The sequence below is a fragment of the Clarias gariepinus genome, chromosome 5 (genome assembly GCF_024256425.1).
Source record: "Clarias gariepinus isolate MV-2021 ecotype Netherlands chromosome 5, CGAR_prim_01v2, whole genome shotgun sequence".
Lineage (NCBI taxonomy): Eukaryota > Metazoa > Chordata > Actinopteri > Siluriformes > Clariidae > Clarias > Clarias gariepinus.
In genome coordinates this window covers 39,594,537-39,618,039 of record NC_071104.1, presented here as the reverse complement: position 1 = coordinate 39,618,039, position 23,503 = coordinate 39,594,537, and the positions used below count along the sequence as shown (strand labels likewise).

The 23,503-nt window shown below is 39.7% G+C and overlaps 1 protein-coding gene across 1 annotated transcript; it reads right to left on the bottom strand.

Annotated features, from left to right (window-relative positions):
* Nucleotides 1-209: 209 nt before the first annotated feature.
* Nucleotides 210-22,637, bottom strand: LOC128523653 (uncharacterized). The gene is made up of 11 exons (XM_053495703.1): nt 22,447-22,637; nt 14,630-15,648; nt 14,251-14,406; nt 14,067-14,159; nt 12,993-13,300; nt 11,620-11,698; nt 11,241-11,418; nt 10,392-10,663; nt 3,664-3,731; nt 2,953-3,143; nt 210-2,118 (listed from the first exon to the last, which is right to left on the bottom strand). The coding sequence occupies exons 2-11, from the start codon at nt 15,635-15,637 to the stop codon at nt 1,007-1,009; spliced, it is 3,465 nt and encodes a 1,154-aa protein (XP_053351678.1). The 5' UTR covers nt 15,638-15,648; nt 22,447-22,637; the 3' UTR covers nt 210-1,006.
* Between the last annotated feature and the right edge of the window lie 866 nt (nt 22,638-23,503).

Below are 23,503 nucleotides of genomic sequence, written 5' to 3'. Positions count from 1 at the left end.
AATGAAAAAATTACTGATCAGGAGTTTAATTTACTGTCTTTAACAGAAACGTGAATTGAAATAAACAAGTATGTAGCATTAAATGAAGCGAATTTTTCCAGGTACAGTTAAGTAAATTAGCCAAAGTCTAACAGGTAGCAGAGCAAGTGTTGCAGTCATAATCCAATCATCAAAAGACACAAACCTAATGCATAAATAACAAAACAGACTTTAAAAAATGGGATTTTTAATTAGGAAAAACAAACGTGTGCTGTTTGGAAAGGGGTGAATTCATCAAAATGTGACCTAAAAACTACTGTCTGCTTAGTTAAAGTAAAGTATTGGTTGCAACAGTGTCCTACAGCCTGTCTATTGCAAATTGTCACTTTGGTACATGATCCAAATGTCCACAAATCCATTACTGATCCAACGTCCACCCTTTTTTTTCAACCCTTGCGTCACAGAGACAATCTTAATTTTTGGCTAAATAAAACTAATTTTGTTAAAAGTTTGTCCGTCCTGTTTCTCCCATATCTTCTTAATATGGTATGAGCCCCTGTAAAATGTTCTTTTGAGGTTCAGAGTGGGTGCAATTGCTAGTATGTTGGCTAGAGGGAAGGAGCTCAGCAGAAATTCTCCCAGCACAGGGCATAGTAAACCTGGCAACCATTACCTCCTTCCTTCAAAAAAAGTCATCCCAACTCAACGCAGTCATTGATGAAAAAAAAAACTTTTTGTATCTCACTCTGTTTTTGTCTAATGATGCAGAACTACACTGGTAATATTTTTGTACACATAAAAGAAAGTATTTTAAACATAACTTCGAGGTTAAATATAAAATAAATGAAAAATGCAGCTTAAGATACAGACCATTTAGCCCAAGCAGTACTTTAAATCATGCATGTTCAAGTCAATGCATTTGCTTTTCCTGCTGTAAGCAGGGTTAAGGTATGTCTCCGGTGTGAACACGTTGGTGTTGTTGGAGAGTACTCGGTCGATAAAAACCTTTCCCACACTGTAAACACTATTACGGCCTCTCTCCTGTGTGAATACGCTGGTGATGTTTGAGCTTCTGTTGCTGAGTAAAACTCTTTCCACATTCAGAACACTGATAAGGCTTCTTTCCTATGTGAATGCGCTGGTGTAGTTGGAGAGTACTCGGTCGATTAAAACTTTTTCCACACTGTAAACACTGATACGGCCTCTCTCCTGTGTGAATAAGCTGGTGATGTTTGAGGTTATGTTGCTGAGTAAAACTCTTTCCACACTCGGAACACTGATACGGCTTCTCTCCCGTGTGAATACGCTGGTGATCTTTGAGGTTACTTTGCTGAGTAAAACCCTTTCCACACTCAGAACACTGATACGGCATCTCTCCAGTGTGAAGGTGCTTGTGATCATTGAGATTACTTTGCTGAGTAAAACTCTTTCCGCAGTGTGAGCAAACATACGGCTTCTCTCCTGTGTGAATGCGTTGGTGGCTTTTTAATGTACTGTGGTGAGTAAACGTCTTTTTGCACTGTGAGCACTGATATGGCTTCTCGCCAGTGTGAATCCGCTTGTGTCGCTCGAGGTGACTCTTGCAAGTAAAACATTTCGCACACTGTGAGCAGTGAAACAGCTTCTCCCCTGTGTGATGGCACCAGTGTAACTGGAGATGACTCTTGCGATTAAAACATTTTCCACACTCTGTACAGTGATACGGCTTCCCTCCTGTGTGAAGCCGCTGGTGTTCGTTAAGTGTACTCTGCCGTGTAAAATTTTTCCCACACTGTGAGCACTGATACGGCTTCACTCCTGTGTGAAGCCGCTGGTGTTCGTTAAGTGTACTCTGCCGAGTAAAAGTTTTCCCACACTGTGAGCACTGATACGGCTTTTCCCTGGAGTGAGTGCGTTGATGGACTAGAAGGGTTCTCTGATGAGTAAATTTTTTCCCGCATTGTGAGCACTGATACGGCTTCTCTCCAGTGTGAATGCGCTGGTGTTGTCGAAGAGTACCCTGCAGAGGGAAACTCTTTCCACATTGTGAGCAGTTATACGGCTTCTCTACTGGATGAATGCACTTATGTGTTTTGAGGGCATTTTGATAAACAAAACTCTTTCCACAGTCTGAGCAGTGTTGAAGAGTGTTGTTTGATTCTGGGGAAGTGAAAGCAAAAAAATATCAGGAACTGAACCTTTTTAATACATAAGATTCTACATGAATGAAGACATACTAATCTGTAGTCCAAGAGACCAAAAAACAGAATCAATGGGTGGAAAGGTTCAGGTCACCAGCATGGATTACCCAAAAGACTGGCATAACCAACCTTTATTAGGACTAAAGAACACTTAGGCTTTTGTTGTAATAGCCTAATAAACAATGTCGCTTTTGCTGCATTATTTGGATTTACTACATTATTTATTAGCACCTACAGTACAATAATGATATCCCCCTATAGCAGGTGATATATAATTTTTCCTCCAGAGTTCCACAAATATGGAACAAGTGTCCAGGTAAACCGCTCAAGCATTCTTCGTTATAAGTGTTGTTGTTGGGCTTTCGGCTGCTCCCAGCAAGGGGTCGCCACAGCGGAATACCCAGTCCGCACTACAACTTGGCACAGGTTTTACGCCAGTTCCCCTTCCTAACGCGAACCCTCCCCTTTTTTTTATCCAGGCCTGGGACCGGCACTGCATCCAGTGGCTGGGGTTTTGGGCACTGGCTGGGAATTAAACCCGGGCCTTCCGCATGGCAGGCAAAAGACCTACCACTGAGCCACCAGTGCCCTAGTCTTAGTTATAGGCTTGATTTAAAATCTATTGGTTTATTTAACTTAAACGTGAGCTAAAGGCAAGCTGTACATGTTAGTCCTTCTGACTAATAGGGTGCCAGTGCAGATCCAGAAAAATCTCAAATTTTCAGGCTTATTTAATTGAAAATATAATTAAATTGAACTGAAGTGATTTACACTAAGTATGAACAGACTTTACCATTCGTGGAGCACTTTTTGTTCCACAGGTAGGCAAAGGCAGGACTGAGTTCTTTGGCGTACTCCTCTTCATACCACACTAAGAGCTCCTGTCCTGGGTTAATGGGTCGACAGCACCGATACAGAATTCCACCTTGATACTGAAATGCCACAAGATTCTGATCTCCGTCGTTGCGAGCGCAATTGACATACCTACAAGAAAGTGGCAAAAAGGGTGAAAAATTACATCAGAGTGACAGATCAAGATAAAGTATAAGACATACAACAGTGATGATAATAAGACAAATTCATTACAAAAATTAGGAGCTGTAAACTGCGACTAAACAAAGTTAAGTTAAGCCTTTATTTGTCACATATACATTACCACACAGTGAAATTCTTCCTTCGAATGATACAGTACTCCTGGAGCAGATAGGGTTAAGGGCCAACAATGGCAACCTGGTGGAGCTGGGGTCAGGGGTGGCTCAGTGGTTAAGGCACCGGAAGATCCCAGGTTCAAAACCCACAACCACAAAGTTGCCACTGTTGGGCCCTTAACCAAGGCCCTTAACCCTCAACTGCTCAGATGTATAATGAGATTAAAATGTAAGTCGCTCTGGATACAGGAATCTGCCTGATGTCTAAAAGTAAATGTGAACCACCGACCTTACGATCAGTAACTCAGTGCCTTAGCCCTCTGACCTACCACTGTACCAACAGCTGGAGTCCTCACCTCATCCAATTTGCATGCACTTCGCTTGTGGCATCTATGTATTCTTCACACTGCCTGCTCCTGTAGATCTGTAGAAAAACACCATACATTTCCATTTTTTTTTATTAATCAATGAATGCCTTAAAATTAAATGAGGTGCACAGCCACAGGAACCAAAATAAGGACAAATTGTTCCATATCATGAATGCAGAAATAAATGTTCTTGATCATATCTTTAGTTTCGCGTAAAAAGTTCTAAAGTAACTTTAAGAAAACTGGATTAGATCAAATCTAACTTTACTGTCATTGATTAAAGCACACATCCTGACAGATACTCATTTACACTAAAACGACTGACACATGAAGTAAACATCACCGATTATCCTGCTACAGTACCACTTGACAGAGGTTAGAAAATGTTAGGCATCAAGTGAACAGTCAGTTCTTAAAGTGTGGGAAGCAGGAAAAATAGGCAAGCATAAGGATCTGAGGGTCTTTGACAAGGACCAAATTGTGATGACTAGACAACTGGGTGAGAACATCACACACCTTCCCAGCATATGTTCCATGAAGGGTATACTTAATGTGCAACAATATTTAGGTAGGTGGGTTGTGTAAAAAAAAAACATCCTCAGAGGATGAACCCAAGGACCACTTATAAATTCCAGAACCCAAGGACCACTTTTTCTCAGACCACTTTTGGTAGGTACCGCCACCTGTACTTGCTCATCAGGGACCATCTGATAATTTTGATTCATTCTATCCACATTTCATACAAAATTCCATAATTCTATTTATTCTGTAAATCTGCTTTGCAACAATAAAAATTGTTAATAGAATTTAATTAAATTTCTTTGTCTACAGTGACCATTTCACATTCTTATGCAGCAAAGTACTGCTAATGTATAGCCTCAGAACAGAATATGACCACAGATCAATTCCTGCTATCTGGAGAGCAGAGTCAGCCCTTCAAGAAAGACCTAACCTTTTGAGGACCGAATGCATGTGGAGGACATGACATTTCCTCACTGACCTGACAATTTACTACATTGTTTAATTTGATTCAGTTATGAATCACGATTCTATTGTGTGCTGTGTATCGTCGCACTGGCGCCAAAATCTTTTTTAAAAACAATTTATTACATTTATAATAGAGATGAACCAGTTGATCGGTCAATGCCCAGAATCGGCTGGTTTGTGCATGACCGGTAATCAGACTCAGATATGAAGATTTTGGAGCTCCCGAATGGCACAAGAGAAACACATTTTTATGATGTTACAGAGCTGTGAGAATTATTCTCAGACATGCCCATTAAACACGCTTACACCAGTCTCAAAACACTGCAACCACAAATCAGTTAAAAATCTCATGCGTTAGAACCCATCAGCCATTTAACCTGTACAGAGGCATTTGAGGCAGAAATACAGCAGGTACCTAATTGGAATGGTTATTACCGTAGCGCTCACCGCTGCGTAAAAACGACAGCGGCCAAAATAAATCAGTTGCATTTCAAAGTCATTTGTAAAATAGCTGCCAGGTGGTGCAAAGTGACTTTTTCACTCGTCGCAGTAAATACAATAGTGATGGTAATTATATATATAATATATATATATATATAAAATTTTAAAGTATATATAAAATATATATAAAATTTTAAAGTGTTTTAAAGTGGCATTGAAATGTTTTAAAGTGTCAGAGTGGCAAAGTCTCATGTGCAATGGCAGGTAAACATGTATTGTATAAAGTGACATGTGCAATGGCTTCAGATAAGTAAATATGTATTGCATGAATGTGACCATGATTGTCCAGTCAGTGTCAATGTTTAAAGGACATTAACTCCTGTGTGGTGTGATGTGATTGAGAGACCTTATCGCCTGCGGGAAGAAGCTTCTCCTCAGTCTCTCTGTGTTGGCCTTCAGGGAGCGGAATCGCTTCCCAGACCGCAACAGAGAAAAAACAGTCCATTGCTGGGATGGCTGAGGTCCTTCACAATCTTCCTGGCCTTGGTCCAGCACCGCTTGCTGTAGATCAAGTGCAGGTCAGGGAGCTCGGTGCGGATGATGCGCTCAGCTGATCGCACCACCCTCTGTAGAGCTCGTCTGTCCTGCATGGTGCTGTTTCCAAACCAGGTCGTAATGTTTCCCGTCAGGATGCTCTCTATGGTACAGGAGTAGAAATTCCTGAGCACCTTAGAGGGCAGTCTAAAGTCTCTCAAGCATCTGAGGTGGTAGAGACGCTGCCGGGCCTTTTTTACCACGGTGTTGATGTGACAGGACCATGACAGGTCCTGCGTGATGTGAACACCGAGGTATCGGAAGCTGTCCACTCTCTCCACTGGGTTCTTATTAATGATGGGGGTCTGGTAGTTCCTCTCCTGCTTTGTACTAAAGTCCACTATCAGCTCCTTTGTCTTGCTGACGTTCAGGAGGAGATTGTTCCTCTGGCACCAGTTCTCCAGATTTACAATCTCCTCTAGGTAGGCCGACTCATCATTGTTGGTGATCAGGCCCACCACGACAGTGTCGTCAGCAAACTTGATAATAGCGGTGGAGTTGGTAGTGGCCACGCAGTCGTGGGTGTACAAAGAGTACAGCAGGGGGCTCCAGTGCTGAGAGTGAGTGAGGCTGAGACATGTCCGCCCATCCTTACTGCCTGTGGTCTGCCAGTTAGGAAGTTGGAGATCCACTGGCACATACAGTGGTGTGAAAAACTATTTGCCCCCTTCCTGATTTCTTATTCTTTTGCATGTTTGTCACACAAAATGTTTCTGATCATCAAACACATTTAACTATTAGTCAAAGATAACACAAGTAAACACAAAATGCAGCTTTTAAATGATGGTTTTTATTATTTAGGGAGAAAAAAAATCCAAACCTACATGGCCCTGTGTGAAAAAGTAATTGCCCCCTGAACCTAATAACTGGTTGGGCCACCCTTAGCAGCAATAACTGCAATCAAGTGTTTGCGATAACTTGCAACGAGTCTTTTACAGCGCTCTGGAGGAATTTTGGCCCACTCATCTTTGCAAAATTGTTGTAATTCAGCTTTATTTGAGTGTTTTCTAGCATAAACTGCCTTTTTAAGGTCATGCCACAACATCTCAATAGGAATTTGCTCAGGACTTTGACTAGGCCACTCCAAAGTCTTCATTTGTTTTTCTTCAGCCATTCAGAGGTGGATTTGCTGGTGTGTTTTGGGTCATTGTCCTGCTGCAGCACCCAAGATCGCTTCAGCTTGAGATGACGAACAGATGGCCGGACATTCTCCTCCAGGATTTTTTGGTAGACAGTAGAATTCATGGTTCCATCTATCACAGCAAGCCTTCCAGGTCCTGAAGCAGCAAAACAACCCCAGACCATCACACTACCACCACCATATTTTACTGTTGGTATGTTCTTTTTCTGAAATGCTGTGTTACTTTTACGCTAGATGTAGCGGGACACGCACCTTCCAAAAAGTTCAACTTTTGTCTCGTCAGTCCACAAGGTATTTTCCCAAAAGTCTTGGCAATCATTGAGATGTTTTTTTAGCAAAATTGAGACGAGCTTTAATGTTCTTTTTGCTTAGAAGTGGATTGCGCCTTGGAAATCTGCCATGCAAGCCGTTTTTGCCCAGTCTCTTTCTTATGGTGGAGTCGTGAACACTGACCTTAATTGAGGCAAGTGAGGCCTGCAGTTCTTTAGATGTTGTCCTGGGGTTTTTTGTGGCCTCTCGGATGAGTTGTCTCTGCGCTCTTGGGGTAATTTTGGTCGGCTGGCCACTCCTGGGAAGGTTCACCACTGTTCCATGTTTTTGCCATTTGTGGATAATGGCTCTCACTGTGGTTCGCTGGAGTCCCAAAGCTTTAGAAATGGCTTTATAACCTTTACCAGACTGATAGATCTAAATTACTTTTGTTCTCATTAGTTCCTGATTTTCTTTGGATCTTGGCATGATGTCTAGCTTTTGAGGTGCTTTTGGTCTACTTCTCTGTGTCAGGTAGCTCCTATTTAAGTGATTTCTTGATTGAAACAGGTGTGGCAGTAATCAGGCCTGGGGGTGACTACAGAAATTGAACTCAGATGTGATAAACCACAGTTAAGGCATTTTTTAACAAGGGGGGCAATCACTTTTTCACACAGGGCCATGTAGGTTTAAAAAAAATTTTCTCCCTTAATAACCTACACCTTCATTTAAAAACTGCATTTGGTGTTCAATTATGTTATCTTTGACTAATAGTTAACAGTTTTTGATGAGCAGAAACATTTAAGTGTGACAAACATGCAAAAGAATAAGAAATCAGGAAGGGGGCAAATAGTTTTTCACACCACTGTAGATGAGCTGAGTCCCAGGTGCTCCAGCTTGGTGGTGAGTGTGGAGGGAATTATGGTATTAAATGCAGAGCTGTAGTCGATGAAGAGCATTTTCACATAATTCCCTTTCCTAGCGTCTAGTTGAGTGAGTGATGTGTGGAGGAGGTGAGAGATGGCATCATCAGTAGAATGGTTGGGGCGGTATGCAAACTGTAGTGGGTCGAGTGTGTCTGGTAGTGAAGAAATGATGAAGTCTCTGACCAGGCGTTCAAAGCACTTCATCACTACTGAGGTGAGAGCTACAGGGCGATAGTCATCAAGAGAAGCAGGTTGAGGTTTCTTTGGGACAGGAACAATAATGGACTCTTTGAAGCATGTGGGAATCACCGACTGAGATAAAGAGATGTTGAATATCTCAGTAAACACAGGTGCTAGCTGGTCTGCGCAGGCTCTGAGGACACGGCCTAAGATGCCGTCTGGTCCTGCTGCTTTCCTGGTGTTCACTCTCTTGAAGGCTCTCCTCACGTCATGCTTGGTGATGATGAACGCGCTTCCGGCGCTGGCAGTGACTTCCTGTCTGCAGCCGTTAGCATTAGCATCGCTAGCGTCTTTAACTGCAGCCTCGAAGCGAGCATAGAAAGTGTTCAGCTCGTCTGCCAGAGTCACAACCGCGTTCGTCACACCGGTTGTTGGTGCTTTATAGTCTGTTATTGTCCTTAATCCCTGCCACAGGCTCCTAGAGTCACTCTGTTGGAGCTGTGACTCTAGTTTCCTCCCGTAGCGCTGCTTCGCCTCTTTCACCGCCTTCCGGACGCTGTATTACGCAGCCTTGTACGGTTCCATGTCCCTCGACGCGAGTCCCGTGTTGTAGGCAGCGGTGCGAGATTTCAGAGCGTCGTGGATGGTTTTATCCACCCATGGCTTCTGGTTGGGAAACGTTATGATAGTCTTTTTCTCTACGGTATCGTCCGCTAATTTCCCAATGAATCCCACAACCGCTTCCGTAAACACGCTGACGTCATCATCTGAGCTGTTTCTGACATGTCCCAGTCTGCGTCATCGAGTGCGTCCTGTAACGCGGCCACCGATTGGTCCGTCCAGCGCGCGACGTCCCTCTGAACCGGAACTTCCTGTTTCAGCCTTTGTTTGTATTTTGGCATGAGGAAGATGGCGGCGTGGTCGGATTTACCAAACGGAGGGCGAGATTGTGCCTTGTAGCCGTCCTTGACTGTAGTGTAACAGTGGTCCAGTGTCCTTTCGCCCCTGGTGGGGCAGGTGATGTGCTGATAAAAGTTTGGCGCTGCACGTTTGAGGTTGGCACTGTTAAAGTCCCCCGCCACAATAAGCGCAGCGTCCCGGTGTTGTGTTTGGTGCTGTGTGAGTGCCTCATGCAGCTCGCATAAGGCAGTGTCCGTGTCCGCTTGTGGTGGAATATAAACGGCGCTGATTATGACCGATGTGAACTCCCGAGGAAGGTAAAAAGGATGACACATGATGGACAGTAGTTCCAGATTTGGTGTGCAGGACCGTGTGAGAGGAACAACGCACGCGCTGTTGCATCAGCTGCTGTTCACCATTAAACACACGCCGCCTCCCCTTGACTTCCCCGAGTCCCGTGTCCTGTCCATGCGGTGAACCGAGAAGAACTCGGCCAGCTGGATGGCGTGGTCCGGCACCGCTGGATTCAGTCATGTCTCGGTGAAGCAGAGGAGATTGCAGTCCCGAATGTCTCTCTGGAACTTTATCCTGACCCTAAGGTCATCAAGCTTGTTGGCGAGCAGGATGCTAGGCAGAGGTGTGCGGTGTGCACAGGCTCTCAGCCTGTTCCTGACGCCGGCTCGTTTCCCTCGGGGCCGCCGCTTCGTGTCGCGTCCTTTGTTGTCCCTCAGGATCTCACTCGGCCAGCTCCGAGTTAAAAACGTTGAATTGTGAGTACATTGTATACCAATAGAAACAAGAGTGTCTCTATCATAACTAATGTACTCCATGGTGGTAATTTTGCTGATTTTAAAACACTGAAAACTAACTTAAAAAACAAAAACAGAGAACAGAGAAAAGGTGGTCGGAGCAGTCGTGACGGCAGCCGACCTCACCGGCGCCATCTTGAAAAACTTCAATGTTTCACTTGATTTTATCCGCTACTACGTGCAGACAAGTTTTAAAGCTTAAACAACATATGCATGTAATTTCATTCAAAAGCACATTTGGTGAAATTGTTTTATATGAATAAACCTCTAAAAAGAGTTTAAAGTGAACATAATATATTTTAGTTATTAGCAGGCTGATGGACCTCAAGCTGTGTTTAAAGTGTCTCCACACATAGTCAGTAATAATAAACTGATATTAATTGAAGTAACCTTTACCTAGTGGTACTGTAACATTTTGCTGTTTAAAAACGCACATACAGTATATTAAAAATCTTTCTGATTAAATTAGTATATTTATAACAAACTCACCACCCAGGAGTATCTGCTGTTCTTGGCTTCCTCTTGGTTGACCAGTTCTCCCTGGTAGGGTCCAAAATGTGCACCTACTGGAACAGTCTCCTCCTTATTAAACACCCCCAGACCTGCATCAGGAATAATGGACTTCTGAATCTCTAGTCCAGGAGGAAGAGTTAGTCTGGCTCGGTCAGAGACGCCCATGGGAACAGGAGTATCAGGGATGAAGAGAGGCGGGCCATGAACCTCACACTTGTTGAAGAAGACGGATTTGCAAACCTCACAGTCTGGGAGTAGAGAAAACACAATGGGAAACAATGATGTTATATGTTTCTATTAAGTGTCTTTGTATCTGAGGAAATATACAGTGGCTTAAAGGTTTAAGGCTCTGATCGGAAGGTTGGGGGTTCAAGCCCCAGCACCCCTTGAGCCCTTGAACAAGGCCATTAACCCTATCTGCTCCAGGGGGCACTGTATCCTGCCTGACCCTGCACTCTGACCCCAGCTTTCGATAACTAACATTTTTTAAGCTTCAGAATTGCCTTGTAAATTCTTTACAAATAAATAAAACATTAAATGCTACTAATTCATAAGAGACTCCAGAAGTCATGTGAGTTGAGCACGAAGAGGCAGTATATGAAAGAAACTAAATAAAATCAGTGCCTTATGAAATCCTAAAGTCTATAAATTATGGTATTAACAGTATTTCTCTCAGAAAGGCTTGAACTTATATCATTTATTCTAAATATTCTAATATATGAATAAAGAAACGTTCATAGTCCTTACCTCTGGCCTAATGAAATAGTGTATTGTGCTTTTAAAATGCACTAGATAGTGTTGGGTGCAGCATTAGTGATGTCTTACACAGGTAGTCTTTATGGTCAGGATCTTCCGCTTTAATGCAGATATCATCAGGTGTGTTGTTGAGGTCGTCCTCATATTTGTGGATGTCCAGCTCCAGCGTCTCCTCTTTCTTCACACGGACTTCTGACACTTCAGGCTTCTCTCCATCTAAAGTCTCAGTTTTAAAGTTCTCACAAACCTAAAGACCAAACAATAACACTGACTTTTTTTAATTTCCTTTTACACCACTCGTTATGTATAAAGGGATTTTGGGTGATTAGCAGGACAACATGTAGACCAGCAGGGAAGATGGGCAATAAAATACAAGCAGTGGTTCAACTTTAACCTGTTATTGTAATTATTGCTTATTTGTAAAATAACTCATCATTTATCATCGTACCTGTAAGAAAGGAGGATAAGGAGCTTGAGGCCGGCCAAAGGTGCGCTGTGTGTCTCCTTCTATACTCATTATAATAGATCTAAAAAAGGTTTATAATAAGAGTCAAGATAACATAATTTAGGGGTGATCATAAATTATACCCAATGATCGGTTAACTTCCTGTGCATTTGAAGCTACTGATTATAAAAATGGCTAGCAATTTGTAGTAATATATAGTATGGGATTTCTGAAACTCGCGCTACAAACCTGTCAGTTTAGATCGTATCACTGTGTTTTAAAGTCATGGATGTGATTGTTGGATCAAAATGGTGTGAGTGGAGGTTACGCTGCGAAAAGTGTTTCATTTGATCAAAGTAAAAATTTTGCATCAACTTGTTACATGTAATTACTTTGCTTTTTAGCAACTTTGCATTTTTACTTTGATAAGAATGAACTATCCATTACTTAGCCAAAGCAAAAAGTATCTTTGAATCGAATAAAGTTTTTAAGTTTAATGAAATCTCAAATTATACTTTGTCATAATGTTTTCTCTTTGTATTAACCTAATTGTTTTACTTTACATATATCCAAATATCCAACCAAATACAATTGAAAATATTAATGTAATATTAAGGAATTTATTTATTTCATAATGTGTAATTTTATCATCTAAGATGAATGACTTCAAGCATCAAACTTTTGACAATATATTTTGTCATAATAAAACATTTTTACAATGTGTACAGTATCCTCAAATACACGTTGTCCAACAATGTAAACATCATAAACTTGACAATTTTTGTCAACATTTCTTCAATGTGTATAGTATTGTTCTAAAAACTGTATAACAGTTTTTAGTATTCATATACATACACACTGAATACAATGTAAATTCACCATAAGAATCAGTTATGGTTTTGAAGAGAAACATGTAATCTTTCCATGAACAGTCACTTAGAACTGACTACACAATCAAATTTAAATTCTTCAAAACAAGTTTGGCACCAAGAACTGCTTTAAAATGGGCAGTGTACAACCAAGCACTTTTAAAACATACCAAATTAGAAAAATATATAATAAAAAATTCCCTCCTTCATGAAATAGTTTACTCAAAAATAAAACTTTTTATATTTGTTAAAAAATGTCTCTTAACCAAATGTAATTAAAGTTTCATGCTTGAATAGCTTAAGGATAAGTAAACAACGTACGAATTTCAATTTCATTTTTGGGTAAACTATTTAACCCTAGATAAAACACATCTTAACCGAGATCAAACAAACCAGGTTTAGTAAACACTAGTTAACTTTGAAGATGTAGGTCTGTATAGACCCTTTTATACAAAGAAATTTACCATCAGCAGAACATTGTAGCTGGGTCAAAGAAAACAAACTTACTCCTGCAGCTTTGAGGAGAGGTTCCGCACCCTTCGGCTCATCTGCTTATTCTCTATGTTCATGATTATTTTTTGAAAAGCCTCAAATGTATATTTGAGTCCTTCAGGATATTTTAAGTCCAGTGCATAAACGAGTCCAAACATCATGGCACAGGCACATGCAACAGAGGGCAACTCATTTAGTACTTCCACACCGTCAATAACAATGGAAATGTCTAGTGCACGACTAAGAGCATCACTTTCACGGATAACAAAAAATGCCATTGTGGTCTTTTCTAGTTCTCTCTCCGCTTCCTCCCTTTGGCCAGCCTAAAAACATACAAGAACAGAGAGCAATTAACGAACTTTGTAAGAAAAAAAAGAAAACACCCCATCTAAAAATTTATTAAAAAATTTAGTTAGCCGTCCTATTCTGAAGGTCATTGTAGAGCCCAAACATCTGTGCCAACTTCCATTAAAATTAAAAAGTGTTCAGCATAATTTGTATGATTTATTAAAAAAGTAGTGAAAGTGCTGACAATTTTCATTTTTGGGTGAAGACATACCTTTACATTTTTTGGCTTTGAAAATGCTTTTAAACACTTGCACAATTAAACGCTCCCATGTGTTGATCATTGTTGACAATCAGACATTTTTGTTGAGTGCAGTTCAAAATGCATGTTTGGGTGAACCAACCCCCTGTAATGGAGTAGTTCACATTCAAAATTCTGTTATTTACACGCCCTCTTGTCATTTTAAACCTGTATGAATTACTGTCCTTTTGAACAATGTTGGTAACAGAACAGCACAGCAACCCTTTCACTATTATTGTATGGACATTTTTCAAAATATATTCTTTTGTGTTCTGTGAAAAAAGTCACACAGGCTGATGTGTAAATGATAACACAAGTACTTGAACTACTTTAAAGCAATATGTCATTACTGAACCAAAAATTCCCCACATTTTACTCACCCTCAAAACTTAAGAAGACCTTTTTTAGACCACAGAGCACATGGGGAAATTCGATTTGGTAGTAAAATATAACTTTAAAGGCAAACATGGTTTCAGTAGTTTGCTTTGCCTACTGTACATTACCTGGTATTCTTTGATCAGACAGCTTGCATCTTCACCAAGATACATGATCAGGCACTTCAGCAGGCACTCTCTTCTGATGTCTATGTCCAGACTCTACAAAATGTTCAAGATGTATTGCTTTTACTGGACCAAAACACTACCAAATTGATTGCAACAAGCAATTTTGTTTGCATCCAACCAATACCTGATCCATAACTTGAATAGTGTCCTTAGTTTGTTCACGGAGGACTCCATCTTTGCTCCTAAAAACCTGGAGAAGCTGAGAGCTCTGTCTGTCCAAAGAAGCCGTAAATCTCGGTAGTAAAGGTAAGGTTGTGATGCGCAAAAATTCTGCATTAATCTGTCAGGAAGAGAAAAAGAAAATAGAATTCTGAAAAAAAATAATTTACTTTTAGAACTAGTTGTAAAAATACATATACACACAAAGCATTAAACAACAAAAAGTATAATTCAGGCATCTAAGACATTTTCAAAAACACTCCATACTAAAATCCCATGGTCAAAAAAATTTTATATTCAGGATTAGTTACTTAAATTTTAACATTTTGCAATAAAATTTTTACCTCCTCTTGTTGAAACAGAGCTGGCCATCTTTCTTGCAGTTCTTGAACACTAGGTTGGTTTTCCACAATCTCTTGTCTGCGTATGGCAAACGTCTTTGTCATTTTTTCTCTGATTGTCAATGCATTGTTTCTTTTCTTCACTTCCTTTAAAAGTGCCAGGCGCTCAACTTCAAGGTTTGCTGATGTCTTTCCAGCAGGAAGGGATGGGATATGATTGGCCTTACGTCGTTTAACATTTTTTCCTGGAAAAACCTGGTCTGAAGCTTTGGTTTTCAGAGAATTTACCAAATACTCAGGGCATCCAAGACCTTTCAAATGTTTGCGTAGGTTTCCCATCTTCATTTTAAATCTCTGTGTCCACCCATAGCACCCATTGAAGGATCCTTTTTCTGCTAAGCAAGGGTGTTTCTTGATAAGTGCCTCTGAAACTTCACAGAAGTTTGCACTGCTGGGATAAGATTTATACTTGTATATCTCATCACAAACCCTCTCCAGAATATTAGACTTCATCTTTGGAGTGACAGACAGCCTTGTTCCGTTAGCCTTAAAAAGAGCATTTCCTCTCTCTAATTGGAGTTCAGTGTCATAAGAAAAGCATGGAATATTAAATTCTTTTGGCCACTGTTTTCTTGTAGAAACTGTTTCCGAATAAGGGAGTGAAAGGATGATTGTATTATCAGTGTCTCCAGAGCCAATAGAGGACAGAGCATCATTATTAGACTGGGTCCCATCATATGTTTGAGCAGTGAATGAGTCTTCATCTGACAACGGGATAATCTTTAGAGTGCCAAGACTCTGAAGTTCTCCAGTGTTTGTCAAATTTACAAAAACATCCCCAAAATCTTTGTCCTGATACTGTAGTCTGAATCTACCATTTAATCCAAAAGCTTCCCTCACTTTTTCAATGAGCTCATCCACTGATTCGGGAATTCCATCTGGCAGAAGCAACTTTCTTGAATCATCTTGACTCACAATCACCAAAAGCTTGGCAGATCTTCTTCCTGACATGCCAACAGATTCTGGAAAAAAAGACAATAAGATTAGATATAGAACAAATAATAGATAATTGCTAGACATTTACATATTCACTACATCTTGGGCACTTTTCTTAGAATTTATAAACAATTCTAACCTCAAACATGAATATATCTCTTCAAAGTCACCATGCATTTCCCCCCAATAGTGTACTGAACTAGTGGATATGGGTCTGTAAGGTCATAGTGCTCTAAAAGTTCAATTTTCTTGTCAGAAGACTGGACCAAGACATAGGCACTATAATGTTCAGTATACCATGCATCAAGTCTTTTGGCCAAGAACAGTGGTTTGTTTTGCAACACAATGATTTGCACAATTTCGCCAAACTCTGGAAGTCCTGAACATTCTCCATGAGCAATGACCATACCTTCTCTGTAGGTAAAGCCTTTAAATGTTACTTCCTTGGCCAAGCACACAACATCTAGGTTTGGGTGTTCCTGTTGTACAGTCCGTGATATGCCTTTATTCAGAACATCAATAGGAAGATTAGAAACATGTGATACTTCCAATCTTGGTGCAAGAGAGCTGCACTGATACAGATGACATGCCATATGAAACTGATGTCTTTGTGACAACGATAGGAGCACATTCTTGAAGCAGTTGGTGTGACGCACAACTCTTTTAAAGAAGCTATGCTTGGCCTCAAATCACATTGTCCATAGAGCAACCAGAGGAAGACATTTCTTAGTTAGCTCAGAATAATGCTCCAAGTAGTGGTGTTTGGGCAAAAGTTTAGTCTAAGGAAAAACCCCTTGGAATCTGACTATGTCCAGATATGCTATAGAAGCTTCGGTGTGTGAAGGAGCGACAACAAGATCTACAATTATTACCCCCTACTGTTCTCATTGCAGAAAATGTAAGAAGAAAAGGGTGTGGACAATTTGACTTGTCACTCCATTTGAATGGAAAGTTCTGAATTGCTTTATTCAGGTGTTCCAAGATGAAATAATTTTGAGATTAAAAGACTGTCAAGGACAGGGCTATCTCAAAAAGGACAATACCCTCAAAGAGATCATGCACAACATCAGCTGGGAATCCTCTGCAAACTGAAGTGTGATAATTTTTCGGAAAACATACAACCCCTTTTTGCGCCAAAATGGTGATGCAAGTCATTGTCTTTCATAAACTGAAGATGAGCAGAATGTAGTTCTTCAGTTCTGATGCAGAATGTGTCAGATCCAACTTCTTGAGTATTTTTCATTCTCTGCTGTACAAAATCTGCAGACATATTTTCCAGAGAAATTTTCCACAAATCCGGCAATACAGTGAGCACCAAGATTGTCAGCAACAATGCAGTGAACTGTGCTCTTCAGTCTTTTTCAATGAAAAGTCCATGTCTCTCCAACGTGACAAGATCATCAATCAATGGTTCCGGCACTTTGTCATACCCAAAAAGCTTAACATCACTGCTATTAATTAAAGCAGCTAAATGTATAGCAGACAGGGATGACTGACATCCTTCATATAAATTGCCCAATATCCAAAACACTCCAAAAACTGTGTTTTTTCTTGGACGTGACAAGGGCGTTGCACATCTCGAATTCATCAACATACAAAATTAAAGAGATAGCTCGTTCAGAAAGCAGTTCATTCCTTTTAAAGTTGAGTTAATCAAAAAAACATGTATATTTAAGATCTCCTTTATACACTGATTTTAAATTATTAAAGTATTGGCTGGCAACTCAAAAGTTGCTGCAAGGACTGTAGAATTGGAACGTACTGAAATGTCCTTCCACCACTCTGATCAAGCACATGCTCTACAGGCTTTACTACTGAAAAATGAGCTTTGTAGTATGCCTTCCTTTTCCATGTAAAGAAAAGTTAAACCTTGCTCTCTGATTGCTGTTTGCCCCTTCTATTTTATCTGGGCTTGGGACCGGCACTGCATCCCCTGGCTGGGAATCGGACCCGGGCCTTCTGCATGGCAGACGAAACACCTACCACTGAGCCACCAGTGCCCACTATCGTATTTCTTTTTTATTTATATTTATTTCTTATCTATAAGCTTTTGTTTTTTAAGGTCACGGGCAGTCATTTAAGCATTTCACTGCATATTGTCCTGTGTATGACTGTGTATAACTGTGTCCTGTGTACGTCCAGTGTATGTGATAGTGATGGGAAGTCTGAATCATTTTGGTGACTCGGTTCTTTGAATCTCGTTCATCAAAACCAACTAATATTTTTTTTAAGTCATTTCGTTCTTTTGATCAGAAATGTTGTATTTTCAATAAAAAGATCCCCAATACGACATATTATAATAAACAGAATGAGTAGCTCACCTTAATATCTTCTAGTCTGAGTCGATTGATCTTTTGAATCTATTGCACTGCATAGCGTCTATGGGAGTCACGTGTTAAAGGAACGAACAACTCGAGACTTGAAGACACATTGCTGAGAATCGTTCAATTCTTCATACGGAGGTTTTGAGATCACTTTCCGAGACGACTCGTTCATCTGAGTCATGTTAAAGATTCGTTCAAAAAGAACGAATCGCTCATAAACGACCCATCACTAGTATGTGACCAATAAAATTTGAATTTGGGTATGCTGGTCGATGTGATGCGTTAAAATGTGTTTAGGTACATGTATTATCGTTATCTTTACATGAAAGCGCAATGTGTTAATCATTAACCATAAATGAGAGACCATACATGTAAGCAGAGCGTATACCTTGTCAACGCCAGCTTCATAATAAATCAATGAAAAATATTCATAATAATAAAGCTTTATAACAATGTTAAGTCCATACAAAGCATGCGTGTAGTGTATACATGTATTAGTGATGGGAAGTTTGAATTATTTAAGTAACCCGGTTCTTTGAATCTCGTTCAACAAAATAAACGAATCTTTTTTTTTGAGTCATTTCGTTCATTTGATCAGAAATAAATTAAAATGTTGCATTTTCGGAAAAAAAAAAGACCCCCAATACGTGTACATACACAAATTACAATGCAACCAAGGACATATTATAATAAACAGAATGAGCAGCTCACCTCTCATATCTTCCAATCTGAGTCGTTCGTTCTTTTAAATCTATTGCACTGCATAGCGTCTATGGGAGTCACGTGTCAAAAGAACGAACGGCTCAGGACTCGAAGACTCACTAGCACAATAGTTCAATACTGTTTTTCTGTATATAACATACAGAGGTTTTGCGTTGATTTGGGCATGCACGCCCAGTGGAAAACGAACGAATCACTTTCCGAGACGTATTGCTCATCTGAGTAACATTAGAGATTCAACCAAATCGTTCATGAACGACCCATCACTAACGTGTATAAATGATGTATAAATTACATGCACGCTGATGGCGCCGTAAAGTACCACGCTCCAGCATAGCCGATACAGTCTGTATCATACGTTTCAGTACCAATCCATCTCACCTCAAGCAGTTTACTTGTATTATTCTTATTTTATTTCCACTCGGTTTAACATTGTGATGAGCGAATCTTTTAAAGCTTCTAGTCAAGTTAGCGCCGTCAAACTAGTAATAACTGTATGTAACCGTATGTAAACAGTACAACATAATATTTTATGAAATCAGACATTTCCAAACGTGTGTTTATTCCTGTTTCACCACCGAGTTCTTCCGTGCGGTTTATCAAGATGGCGGAAAAGTGAACGTCAACACGCACGACCACGGTTGACATTAAATCACGTGACAATGGAAACCAAAATTTAAATTAATGTAATTAATTTACTTTACACAAACAAGACTTACTTTTAATTTAAAATCAACCAAACTATTTACATAACACTGACAGCTAAAACGAAACTTAAAATGTTTTGAGTTAGATCAAGTACAACAACTTCTTTAGATTAATGACCTGCCTTGTGCACTTTTTTTCAGTGTAGCTTTCCATTTATCACTTATATAATATATGAATTTAAAGAGCATGTCTTAAAATAAAACATTCAACACAATCATTACATTAACGTGCAATATAAGGCATGACTTTATTTATGTGACCACAGTACAAGGTTTTTATTCACTATTATTTGAAGGTAGAAAATTATATTTGTACAATTTATTTAAAAAATATTATTTTAAAAAGAATTATGTATTACTATTCATTTATTATTAGTTACTTATTTATTAGCCTTATAGGATAATGACACCCTTATCCAGAGTGATTTACATAAGTGTGTTGAAGTTTCCATCAATAAATAGATCCTTACACTAAGACACTAACTAGAAACACCATCAGTCAAATACTGTTGGAAAGGATTTATTGATTAATTAATTTATTGATTGATTGATTGATTGTTTGACTGGGAGAAGTTAACCCAAACTTCCCCCTTTGATTCTTATATCATGACGTAGACTAAATCCAGAGATGGCAGAAGTATACAAACCCAATAATCAAGTAAAAGTACAGATATGCCACTTCAAGTTTTTACTCAAGTAGGATGCGCTCTAAAATATACATTAAGTACAAAAGTACCAGTAGTTCACAAAGAAACTGATTTTCTGGACACCCATCTAATCTGAGTTACTGATAAAAAGTATTTTAAACACAATTGAAGTTGATGTTGTTGATAACATTAATGTGTAAAGTGTTTCCTACACATAGAGTACACTGTAATAAGCCACCCAAGTATATTTGTCCGCCTTTCTTTATAAAGTCTTTCCAGGAGAACGTCACCATCTGAGATCGATTCACTAGTAGTGGTCAGTTTCCTCTTGCATTTGCGGGGCCAAATGTTTTGAATGACACAAATCTGCTGCTTCAGTGTTTTTAGATCTCTGTGTCAGATGTTACTCTGGTATACTGAAGTATAATTACAAGCATTTTTTAAGTGTCAAAGGCTTTTATTGATAATTAGATTACGTTTATGCAAAGAGTTAGTATTTGCAGTGTTGATCCATCTTTTTCAATTCACCCTGACATGCTGTCAGTCACCTTCTGGGCCACAACCTGACTGATGGCGCAGCCCATTTTTACATAATCAATGCTTAGAGTTTGTGTGTTTGTCCTCCCATCTCTTGAGGATCGACCACAAGGTCTTAATGGGTTTAAGGTCTGGACACACTTCCATGTTTTGTTCCCCATGACACTTAGTTATGACTTCTGCCTCATGGCGAGGAGCTCAATCATGCTGGAAAAGGCATTGTTTATCATCAAACTGTTTTTGTAATTTTTTTGTACCGTTCTTTATTCATGGCTGTGATCTTAAACAAAACCGTGAGTAAATTAACTGATTAAACTGAGAAGTGACATGTCGGCATGACACAGGCCTGATGGTAGCGCTGGTTTTTTCCCCCATGCGCCAGTCCAGTAGGTGGCGGTATTGCACCTTTCGGGTAGTTTAAGCCAGACAAAAGAGACAGGGTTTTTTTTGCCCTGGAGATCAGGGATGAAGTTTCCTGCAGTAACTAAAGGTCCATTTGCTTTCAGATTTATACGTTTATATACATTTCCCTGTAAGGTTTTGTAATATTGTAAGACAATGTAATCTAATATGAAGATTCCTGTCTCTTGAGAACAGACACCTCACCGTGCTTCCTCATGCCTTCTGTGGTAACACCTTCTATATCCTGTATCCAGACGAGGATACATCCAAATGGCTCTTGTCTGCTAGAACCCTTTTGTTCAATCAGGAGAATGTAAATGCATCTCCTCTCACCTGTCTGTCTCCGGGTTCCTCTATGACTGACATGTTAATGACTGGTTCTTTTGATGTTCGGGACGTAGCACCGTTTAAATGTGCTCTCTTTGCTGAGAATAAACAGAGATCCTTAGACATCATGCCTGCGTGTGTGTGTGTGTGTGTGTGTGTGTGTGTGTGTGTGTGTGTGTGTTTGTCTCTCCCGGTTGATTGGGCCCGGACCGGTAAGTGTATCAAGGTGCGGCGGACACAAAAAGAAATAACTCTTCTTCATCTCTTATAGCTTAAAACTTAGCTCGGCCACACACTTCTTCGTCATTTTAAAACCTAACATTTCCTGTAAGCGCTTATTTTACATCACTTTGGTGTAAAATGAGCGCTGGTTTGGTAACAGCACCATGCAGGACAGACGAGCTCTACAGAGGGTGGTGCGATCAGCTGAGCGCACTCGATCTACAGCAAGCGGTGCTGGACCAAGGCCAGGAAGATGGTGAAGGACCTCAGCCATCCCAACTATGCACTGTTTTCTCTGTTGCGGTCTGGTAAGCGATTCCGCTCCCTGAGGGCCAACACAGAGAGACTGAGGAGGAGCTTCTTCCCGCAGGCGATAAGGTCTCTCAATCACATCACACCACACAGGAGTTAATGTCCTTTAAACATTGACTGGACAATCATGGACACATTCATGCAACACATATTTCTATATCTGAAACCATTGCACATGACACTTTCATAAGTCACTTTTTATGCATATTTGCACAGCCATTGCCACTTTCAAATCTTTATATATACTTTTTTTTTCTCCTTTCCCCACATATTTCTATATTTTGTAATATTTTTATTATTCCCTTATTTGTACAGTTTATTTTACTAGTTAAATTGATTTTCTTTCGTATTTCTTTTTATTAATATTTATTCCCTATATATAGTTTTTATTTTCTTTTTAAGGTCACTGCATATCGTACTGTGAATGAGACAAATAAAATTAGCATATTTTTAAATTATTTTAAAGGGGGAAACCGTTACCCAACGTTTGCCTTGAATGTGAATCGACTCGACAGTCTATCAGTGATCCAGACTTACACTCAGGATAAACAGTGCGTTACACACTGAGGGTAGTGAGCTTCAACACTGAACTGGAGATCCATTAGAGATCCTTTAGATTCACTTACCTCTGGGTTTAAAGCAGAACTTGGTTTAAATCCTCAGAATTATACGCTTCTATATTTAACTTAATCACTACTTCCAAATGCAAAACACTGTCAGAGATATTGTAGTTTAATGTGACAATTATTTTTGGCTAAAGAGCTTTAAGATTATCACGCTTTTTTTTATTATTGTTTGTTTTCTGTCGGTTTCAGTGCGTTTCTTCTGCGTCTATTGTGCGACTGATGTAAAACCACCATACAGGTGCATTACCGCCACCTACTGTACTGGTGCCTGGGGTTAAAGTATAGGTTTCGGCAGGAGCGTTGCTGCCCCTTGCGGCTGAACTGTATAACTACATCGAATCTATAACAGATCCTGTTAAACTATTTCTACACGTATAGTAGGGCGTTAACTCTTCCAATAAACAGAGATTGATTTGAACGTTAAAAACATAATCACCGCTAATGCCGCGTCCTTTTTTACCCAAGTTTAGTTTTTGCGTTTGTAATAGTCATCGTAGCGTGCACTTGTGTGGTAATACCACAGCTGGCCACTAGATGGATCCAAATTCATTTGTATCTATTTAAACCATGTAGACTTCTGTTAATCATCCTTTTTAGAGCATTGAAATTCAATTCGGACTTGCTTAGTTTGTATTTTTGCTTAAATTAATTACTATTACTAGAAAATTATTAAAAATGATAAAAAATGCTAATACAATTATTGTAAGAAATAATTCCTACCAATTTCTATTATGTTTGTTTTTGTAATTCATTCATTTTATAGCACTCCACATCATGTGAAATGGCACACTGGGAGAAAAAAAAAAAAGAATAGAATTGATTAATAAATTACACTCAGTTACTTATCGTCATCTATACCGCTTTATCCTGTATTCATGGTCACTGGGGCCTGGAGTCTATCCCAGGAGGTCTAGGGGACGAGGCGGGGTACACCCTGGACAGTGTGCCAATCCATCGCAGGGAACACACGTACACAAACTCATTCACATGCTACAGGCTATTTGTGAACACCAATTAATCCATTCTGCATGTCTATAGTTGTTGAAGAGGAGTACCC

Coding starts and splice junctions, on each gene's coding strand:
- LOC128523653 (XM_053495703.1), bottom strand. CDS start 15,637: ATGTCAGGAAGAAGATCTGCCAAGCTTTTGGTGATTGTGAGTCAAGAT. Junction 13,301..14,066: donor GTCTGATCAAAGAATACCAG/GTAATGTACAGT, acceptor GTATGTTTTTAG/GCTGGCCAAAGGGAGGAAGC. Junction 3,144..3,663: donor GTGCATGCAAATTGGATGAG/GTGAGGACTCCA, acceptor ACTTTCTTGTAG/GTATGTCAATTGCGCTCGCA.